General features: G+C 46.8%; 1 protein-coding gene across 1 annotated transcript; it reads right to left on the bottom strand.

The window, feature by feature from the left end:
- Positions 1-3,835: 3,835 nt before the first annotated feature.
- MRPS24 (mitochondrial ribosomal protein S24) lies at positions 3,836-6,922 on the bottom strand. Its single transcript, XM_087441905.1, has 4 exons — positions 6,844-6,922; positions 6,679-6,747; positions 6,309-6,420; positions 3,836-4,693 (listed from the first exon to the last, which is right to left on the bottom strand). Exons 1-4 carry the CDS (start codon positions 6,880-6,882, stop codon positions 4,410-4,412), a joined length of 504 nt encoding a protein of 167 aa, XP_087298031.1. The 5' UTR covers positions 6,883-6,922; the 3' UTR covers positions 3,836-4,409.
- Positions 6,923-9,844: the final 2,922 nt, after the last annotated feature.

Genomic DNA, 9,844 nt, shown 5'->3' on the forward strand with positions numbered 1-9,844 from the left:
AAATAAAATTAGAAACGAAAAAGGAGACATTACAACTGACACCACAGAAATGCATAGGATCATGAGACTATTATGAACAATTATAAGCCAACGAATTAGATAACCTAGAAGAAATGGACAAATTTTTAGAAACACACAATCTACCAAGAATGAATCAGGAAGAAATAGGAAATCTGCACAGATGAATAACAAATAGAGAGATTGAATCAGTAATCAAAAACCTCCCAACACAGAAAACCCAAGGACCAGATGGCTTCACTGGCAAATTCTACCAAACGTTCAAAGAATTAACACCAATCCTTCTCAAACTCTTCTGAAAAGTTGAAGAGGAGGGAATACTTCCAAACTCATTCTATGAGGCCAGCATTACCCTGATGCTAAAGCCAGATAAGGGCATCACAAGAAAACTATAGACCAATATCCCTGATAAATATAGATGCAAAAATTCTCAAAAAAATATTAGCAAACTGGATTCAAGAACACAGAAAAAGGATTATACACTGTGACCAAGTAGGATTTACCCCTGGAATGCAAGGATTGTTCAACATAACATAAATCGATAAATGTAATACATCACATTAATAAAAATCAAAGATAAAAATCACACGATCATCTCAATAGATGCAGAAAATGCACTTGACAAAATACAACATCCTTTCATGATAAAAACCATCAGTGGATTGGGTATAGAAGGAACATACATCAACATAATAAAGGCCAAATATGAACCCACAGCTAACATATTCAATGGAGAAAAATCGAAAGCTTTTCCTCTAAGATCAGGAACAAGACAGGGATGACCACGCTCACCATTCTTATTCAACATAGTAATGGAAGTCTTAGCTAGAGCAATTATGCAACACAAAGAAATAAAAGGTATCCAAATTGAGAAAGAAGAAGTAAAACTGTTGCTATTTGCAGGTGATATGATTCTGTATACAGAAAATCCCAAAGACTCAACCAAAAAATTATTGGAGCTAATCAACAATTTCAGTAAAGTTGCAGGATACAAAATCAACATACAGGAATCAGTTGCACTTCTACACACTAAAGATGAAATATCTGAAAAAGAAAAAAAGAATACTATGCCATTCACAATAGCATCAACAACAATAAAATACTTAGGATTAAACTTAACCAAGGAAGTGAAAGATCTGTACAATGAAAATTACAAGACTTTTGGGGCTGGCACGGTGGCACAGCGGTTAAGTGCACGCGCTCTGCTTTGGCAGCCCAAGGGTTCGCAGGTTCGGAGCTCAGGCACACACTCATATAAAGTAGAGGAAGATGGGCACAGATGTTAGTCCAGGGCCAATCGTCCTCAGCAAACAAGAGCATCAGATGTTAGCTCAAGGCTGATCTTCCTCACAAAAAAAAAAAAAAATTACAGGACTTCGCTGAAAGAAATTGAAGGAAACAAAAAGAAAGACATCCCATGTTCATGGATCAGAACAATTAATACTGTTAAAATGTCCACACTGCTCAAAGCCATCTATAGATTCAATGCAATCCCCATCAAAATACCAATGGCATTCTTCATAGAAATAGAAAAAACAATACTAAAATTTGTGTGGAAACACAAAAGACCCTAAATAGCCAAAGCAATCCTGAGGCAAAAGGACAAAGGCAGAGTTATCACACTTCCTGATTTCAAACTATACTATGAAGCTACAGTAACAATAACAAATTATGGTACTGGCACAGAAATAGACACATAGACTAATAGAACAGAACAGGAAGTCCAGAATTAAGCTTCCTAAAGGAAAGTTCATTGGAGGAAAGTGACAGTTTGAGATGGCAACATCTTCTCATTGGCTGAGTTACAGTGTTTCTCATTGGCTGGGCTGTTGCCAGGTGGGGAGATAAATCTTCCTTCAGCAGTAAAGTTGTTGTACTTCTTGCGGCAGTCGCTCAAGCCAATGTCTCTTCCTGTTTGGAGGAACTGATGATGTACGACAGGGCATGACAGCTCCCCCTACAGGCCTGCCAACTCCAATTTAGTTGAGGTTTCCTTTATTCATCTCACAAAACTCACAACTAGTAGTAAATAAGCCTTAGAAATATAATGCACAGTATAGTGAATATAGACAACGATACTGTATCATAATCATCAAACTTGCTAAAAGGCTAGAACTTAATTATTCTAACTACTAAAAATAAAAGGATAGTTAATGTAACATGATAGAGGTGCTAATTATCACTACACTGGTAATCATATTACAATATATAAATCTATCAAATTAATGTGTTGTACATCTTAAATTTACAGGTTATATGTCAAATATATTTCAATGAAAAAGAAAGGATCAGGGTTGGGCCGGCCCCGTGGCTTAGCGGTTAAGTGCTCACGCTCCACTGTTGGCGGCCTGGGATCGGGTCCCGGGTGCGCACCGACACACCGCTTCTCCGGCCATGCTGAGGCTGCGTCCCACATACAGCAACTAGAAGGATGTGCAACTATGACGTACAACTATCTACTGGGGCTTTGGGGGGAAAATAAATAAATAAATAAAATTAAGAAAGGATCAGGGTCAAGATCTGGGTGAGTCTCTAATGGTCAATATCAAGGCGAGGGTGAGCATCAGGGTCATACTCAGGCATGGGATAAGGGCCAGTGGCAGGTTGAGGATCTGGGTAAGGTTCAGAGTCAAGTGAAGTTTCATGATCAGTATGTGGGTAGATGAGGGTCATGAAGGTCAGGACATGATCATGTCCAGCTGAGGTCCAGCATCAGCGAGAGCGAGGTTCAGTCAGGTCACAGTCAGAGTAAGGGTGAGGGTCAGAACACCTTCAGGTCAGTCAGTGTTATGGTGAGAATCAGGTATAGGGTGAGGGTCAAATTCAGATGTAAAGTCAGGTCCAGGGTCAGGGTCAGTGTCAGAGTGAAGGTCAGAGGGTCAGGGTGAGGCTCACATTGAGTTTCGTCAGCAGGGTGTCAGGGAGGGTCTCAGGGCCTGAATGACAATCAGCTTCAGGGTTAATTGTTAGAATCAGGGTCAAGAGTAGGGTCAGATCTGTGTGAGCAACAGGGTCTGGGTGACAGCTGAGTTTCAGGGTCAAGGTCAGACTCAGAACCTGGTTTAGCAATGAGTAGGGTCAGGGTTCGGGTCAGATTTAAATGACTTTCAGGTTTGTGGTTAAAGCCACGTTAAGAGTTTGGGTGAGGATCACGGTCAGAATCAACACAAGGGTGTGTTAGAATTAGGATGAGGTCAGTCAGGGTCATGCGGTCAGACAGCGTTAGGATGAAGTTTTCAGAGTGAAGCTCTGATTCAGAATCAGGGCTATGGTAAACATGAGCGACACAGGGTCAGGGTATGGTCCATCAGTCAAAATCAGCGTCGGAGTCAGAGACATGATTAGGAGAGGGTCAGGTGAGAACCTGGCTAAGAGTGAGGCTGAGGGCGAAGGTCCAGTAGTGGGTAGGAGCAGGGAGAGCATTACTGTCAGAGTGAAGGTAAGGCTCAGGGCGACAATCAGGGTCAAGATTAGGGTGTGTGTGTTAGGTCGAGTTTCAGGGTCAAGGTGAGGGTAGCAGGGTCATGGTCAAGGTGAGAGTCAAGGTCAGTGACGGGTGAAGTTAAAGGTGTGCAATCCCTGCCCCACCTCCCAGCGCCATGTGCCGCTTTTGCAGACGCGGCTTTCTGAAATGCTCTCCCCCATTTACCTGCTCGTCTACCTGCCTCACCTGCTTGGAGTCTTCAATGCCGCCTAACCCTCCCTGCCCCAATCCTCTGGGATACACATGTCCTGAAGGCAGGGATCCTGGAACAGAATGTTTTGTTCATTGATGGGTTCCAAGCACTTAGAAGAGTGTCTGGCACAGAGTAGGTGCTCAGTTAAAAGCTTGTTTAATAAACAATGAGTATGCATTGAAGTACTTCTGGGACAAAAGTATATCTGGAAATAAAATACACTGTTCATAGTAAATAGTTCTCTCTGGGGTAGAATTATAAGAAAGTTTCATGATCGATTTGATACATGTCCATATCGTTTTGATTTTTTAAAAATTAACATTGATTACTTCATAACCACCAAAAATAGATCTTGCCATTTTGAAAGGAAACAAAGAGCTTTACGTAAAGTTCCCGACACAGTGATCGCACAAGATACTTATTGAATTGTGGCTACTGCCTAAACCTCAGACAACTGGCAGCCTTCCTGGGAGTGCTGGAGCATCCTCAAAGAAACCCTACTCCAGTTCCCTCACCTGAAGAGTAAAGACAGACTGAAAAAGACAGGAAGACAACATGGAGAGTCTATTTATTCAACACCTGTCACCTGTGCAACTTTGACAATGAAGCCTCAGTACTCTGTGGGGATGTATTTTCCCCCATTTCTACTGCACTCCTTTCCCATACGATTCTGTCCTTTGCAGGCTAGAGCTTGATGCAAAAAATGCGATTGTCCTAGATGTACTTATACACAACCTTAGAGGGCAAAGTTTGGAGGTGCAGCCGCACAGGACACTTGTAAAAGTGGGACAGCAGAGTCTCACTGTAGCCCACGAGGAAGTAGAACTTGTGTGCAGGCAGCTGCCTCAGCACCAGGGCACAGATCTCCACCTGGTTAGCCCGGCGCTTCAGGATAATCTGGTCGGCCAGGCAGCCTGGGAAAGTGCCCAGCATGAACTTGCGAAGGAAAACATCTTCCACGGTTCGCTCTGCAGCATGGTCCTCTCCATCCAGGTTACCTGATGAGAGAAGGGCACCACAGAGAGTCGGCCAGAACTCCTGAGGTGACCTCCGAGAGCACTGGGCACTCAATTCCACCTCCCACCCCAGCCTCTTCTATTTTCTTCTGTAAGTGGAATAAAAAAAATAACACTTTAAAGTTCAAAGTACCTTATTTCACTAAATTCCCAAGCCAATCCTGTGAAGGAGCTATTACCATTGCTCTTGTTTTACAAAAGGGAAGGCTGAGGCCTGAGCCAGGGCTCAAAACTCAAATGATCCCTCCATGTCTAGTCCCTTTCCCACTCTTTCTTGACTGGTCAGCCAACGGGCCAGAGAGGAGGCCACCAGCTACTTCTGAGATTAGGGACACGAGCTCTCCTACCAGCCAGGGCCATGGGCTCAACCAGTGGACTCTCAGTGCCGACCCTGGAATCTCCCTACTTCTTACAGTATCTGTTGAGAATTTCTCCCCCACACCCCCCCAGACCTTAGAACCAGAATCTGACAAGGGTGGGGGACAGGAATCTGTATTTTAAGTTCTCTAGATATAAGCATCTCAAACACCCAAGTTGAGAACACTCGTACTGAACAAAATTGACTCTCAGTAATTCACAGTATATGTTCTTCAAAGTCACTATGAACAACGAACTGCTCCCAGGAGAAATACAGGGTTAGGTTTCTGCAAGCCTTTGGTTATAATTTGTGAAAACAGATCAATACATGACCTTGCTTTATGTGTGTTTCTGTTTAAGGACACCTTATTTATTACATGTGGCTGATTAACACTGAATTCTCTGCCAACAGCACTGTAACTCATGCCTGAAGGAAGCTTATCTAACATGCATATTTTCTCTGAAAGGTACATCACAGCCTTGTGCTTAGGAACGCTAGACATCACTTCAAGCATTACAGGCTATTTTAAAGCAGTGAAATCACCAACAAAACTGCAAAATTGTGGTACTAATAGATATCGAAAAGGACACTTGCTTACAATATGAAAGCTGAAACAAGAAGGCAGAGCCTTGTTCAACCTCAGCTGGGAAGGTGCACGTGGGATTGCTGCTCTCCCCATGTCTGAGCAAGACCGTAAACGCACACACAATAACCAAATTAACAAATACAGAATCTCCGAATAATGAGGGTCAACTGTATACACTTGTAGAGAAAAATGTGTGCTTCGATGGAAAACTGCAATGTTTAGAGCACACTCTTCCGCATCGTATTCTACGTGGTTTCACCCCTTTCACTGCCTCTGAGCTATTTTACATCTCTGTAAATTATAGTTAACTGATAGCAATGCAAAATAATTCTTGTCTTTAGGCATGCAAATAATTTCTGTGGAGGTGTGAGTCCTTGCTCCCCATGGAAAAGCCAGTTTTGCCTTCCTTTCAAATACATTTCAGCATTCCTCTATATGTCTCCGCTTTTTTGCTTCTCCTTTGAACGTGTCTGACTTATTTCTGACTCTCCTATCAACTACTGAGTTGAATAAAACCTGACACGTGTTCATTTTGTGCTTGTGTGACAGTCACCATTGAAAACTTCTCCTTCGGTGGGGCCCGGGGTCGTACCGCCGGCCTCCTAGCACGCTGTCGTCCTCTCCTGCCACCTAGACAGGCATCGTCCCCTTACCCGTGTGCAGCGACAGCCAGCCCTTGCGGTGGGCGATATAGTGAGGTGCGTGTGCCTCCTCGTAGGTCACTGGCTTGTCGCCCTTGCTTACTCGGACTCGGGCTGCCCGATTCTAGGAGCAAAGAGGGCCATGACTCAGTGCGCCCAGCGACCCGGCCGCCCTCGCCCCCGCCCCTCGGGCCCCCGAACCCCCCAGCCCGCCTCCACCACCTAGGACTCCGCCCCTAGGCCCCCACCCTTCGCCCCTCGCGCCCCAGAACCCCCTACCCGACCTCACCCCCGGCCCCAGGCCCCCAAGCCTCCGCCCCTGCACACGCCCCTCCCGACCCCGGCCCCGGCCCCCGCCCCCGCCCCCGCCCGCCGCGCTCACCTTGGCGCAGACTGTAGAGGTGTGCAGAGGGCGCCAGGCGCACGGCAGCTCCCGGCTCCAGGACAGCAGCTGTGAGCGGAGGGGGCGTGAGATAGCAACTAGGGCTCCCACCCCGTCCCGCCCGCACCGCCCGCACCGCCCGCACCGCCCGCGGCGCCCACTCACCCGCAGCCCCAGCCCCCGGCCGCACATGGGCGCCGCCATCTTGGGCCGGGCGGAGCGCGCGTGTCGGGGCGCGGCGCCGCGCAGGGGGGCGGGGCGGGGCGGCCCCCGGGGTAAAGGTCACCGCCCGCATTCCGCGCCGCGGCCGGGACTAAATGGGAGCCGGCGAGGGGCGGGGCGGGGCCTCCCGTCTGGGGGCGGGGCCGCGGCTCCTCGGTTGCGAGGTGACCTGTGCGGGACGGAGGGGGGTGGGAGCGGGGCCTCCCCGCGCCCCCCGCACGCGTGTAACCCTTATCCCTGCACCTCTGCGCCCTGCCCCGGTCGTTGTGTGCGTCGTATTCCAGATCCGGAAATTGAATGACGCAAAGCGTGAGCTTTCGCCCGCAAAGAGCTCGCACTAGCAGGGGCGACGGGTGTTCTGAAGAGGGAGCGGGCCGAAGGGAAGAGCCGCGTCCGCTCGGCCGCCGCCCAGCCTGGGCCTTCGGGCTCCGAGCGGCCCGGAGCGTTTTCCCAGGTTCTAGAAATTAGGCTGCTGACTTCTGCCTCCAAATAATATTGCTAAAGAACAAGCAAACAAAACTTGGCTTTTATCCACAAATAAAGAAGAAATATGTTTTGGTTAAAACTTTACCCAATTCCTCAAGGATGAGTGTAGGGTTTCATATGTGACCATACTGGCCTTGGGGAAGGAAAATTTTAAGTAAGGGAGAAAGTACCGGATAGTAAGGAAATTCATGGGGATAGCACAGAGCCTGTAATGCTCAAACCAGAGCATTGCCGCTGTGATTGCTATCCAGTAATTATTAATGGCAGAGGGAAAAATAGCAACACTGGTATCTTATTTCAGAAGTCACCGTAGTAATGGAAGAAAACATGGGCTCTGGAATCGGGCCCAGATGTAACAATCTTTGAACAATTGAGCCTCAGTTCCATGACCTATAAAATGGGTTTTGTTAATATTACTACCGCATAGAGCTGTTAGGATAGATAGCTGTTACTGGTTGTTAGTTTGAATCGTGAAATTGCCAACATTTGGCCGTTTTTGACCTACGTCATTCATCCTAATACTGCTTGCATACTGCTGTGGTTTGAGAGGGAGGACTAGATTATCATCTATAAGGAGGGGAGGGAAACGCTGGCAAAGGTGGACGCTGAATTGCCCAAAATCACACTGGGGAGGGGCAGAGAGGGACCAGGACCTACGTCTCTTGGTCTTGGCTTCAGTCTAGTACATTGTCCATGATCAAGGTTCGTTTGACCACTGGAAGCCCAGTCCTCGGCCCTTAATAAAGGGACAGCGTCTTTCCTGCCCACTTCACTAGGCATATTTTATTTCTAAATTTTTAAACTGTGGTTTCCAACTGTTATGCATATTGGATAAGCGGACAGAACAGGAATGACATGTTCTCCAACCACAATACTTTCCAAATGTAAGAACTTTCAACTTTTCCTGAAGGACTCTAGTAGTATCTTTTTTTCTTTTCAAAGTTTCCATAAAGTTTGATAATTTTATAATTTGATAAGTTTTATAATTCTGCTCCCAAGTGGTGAGGAACATAGGATCTGTCTGAATTATTGCTTCCTGGCTGTGCAATTTAGGTAAGTGACTTGACTTTTCTGAGCCTCAGTTTCTCTCATCTGTAAAATGGAGACAATGATGGTTGTCCTGAAAATTACATTGTAACATGCCTGGCCGAGTTCCTGATATCTACATTCTCGTAGGGAGATGAACCAGCTATTAAGGGTTTCTGAAGACTCACAGGACCAGCACCCTTACCAGAGGCAAGGAGAAGAGGCTGGTTTTCCAGTAAAGGTGACAAGTCACCGACTTCTACTGGAGCAGCAGGAGGCAGGGCTGCCAGGGGAGCAGGGGTTTGAGTTTTGCCTTGGAGGCAGTAGGCAATAATCCAGTCGAATTTGTTGTTTTTCTTTATTCAAGCCGCTCTCCCTTATGCCTGGGGTGTCTCCCAGGAATTCCAAACTAATCTAGACCTTTCATGGTTCAAATATCCTGTTACCTACCTTTTGTTTATTGTCTTTGTTTATACCATGCCTTGTTGCAGAAAGGGTTTCAGCTGGTTCCTTGATTGGGGGTCATGTGAGTGTGTTTGCATGATTAAAAGAACTTAAAACGAGATTTTAATACATTAGTATAAATTGTTACATTGTTTTAAATCGCCAGTGGAAGAACTTTAATGGGATGTTTTATTTTTCTGTAATTTCCATTTGTTAGTGTTCTGATGCACTTTGCTTCTCCCATCAGTCCTGTAAAGGAGGCAGTTTTGTCCAGGTTTTGCAGATCAGAAGATGGAGGCTCAGAGACTCACCTGAGATTACAGAAATAGCAAATGGCAGCAAGCCTTCTTGTTCCAAAACATGCTTGTTCCGCATCTGGGGTTCCACTGCATCAGTGGGTGGGGGTGTGCATTCAAAACCACGTAGGATGGGGGAATGGCCTGTGTGTCTGTGCGCAGACTGCTCGGGACTGGTCCTACGGGGCTTCCTGGATATGCAGCAGCCACATCTAGGAACAAGTGACCCACACGAAGGGCACCCCAGCTGGGAGGCCCGGACTAGAGCCCTGGGGAGATGGGGATGTGCAACCATTTTTTCTCAGACGTGACCCTCTTTACTCTCCTTATGATAACCAAAGAGTCGCTTTTATGTTCTCAAAGCAGTGGTTCTCAACCCTGGCTGCATGTTGGAGTGCTCTGGGCCCCATAGCACAAGTATGGGACTAGAGGGGTGGTACCTGTGCTGTTTCAGTGCTCCTCTGATGATCCTGATTTACAGCCAGGATTGAGAATCAGTGTCCTAAACTCCAAGGTTTGTGGGAACCTCCCAGAACTGATTGGTAGAGACCCCGTTTGGGGAGACGGCTGTTGGATGCTCCTTACTCCCCTACTCCCCTTTTCTACCACTGGTCCTGCAACACCATGGCAGCTCTCTCTCTGAGCGGATTGCCCTTAGTCCAGGCCTGTCCCTCTTGGGCCACAAGGCAGAG

The sequence above is a fragment of the Ceratotherium simum genome, chromosome 1 (assembly GCF_057802395.1).
Source record: "Ceratotherium simum simum isolate JZ-2026a chromosome 1, ASM5780239v1, whole genome shotgun sequence".
In the NCBI taxonomy this organism is placed as follows: domain Eukaryota; kingdom Metazoa; phylum Chordata; class Mammalia; order Perissodactyla; family Rhinocerotidae; genus Ceratotherium; species Ceratotherium simum.

Excerpts from the sequence above, each read along its gene's own strand:
- MRPS24 (XM_087441905.1), bottom strand. The coding sequence starts at position 6,882 with ATGGCGGCGCCCATGTGCGGCCGGGGGCTGGGGCTGCGG. Across the intron at positions 6,748-6,843 it reads GCCGGGGGCTGGGGCTGCGG|CTGCTGTCCTGGAGCCGGGA; the intron begins GTGAGTGGGCGC and ends CTCCGCTCACAG. Across the intron at positions 4,694-6,308 it reads CTGGCTGTCGCTGCACACGG|GTAACCTGGATGGAGAGGAC; the intron begins GTAAGGGGACGA and ends TTCTCTCATCAG.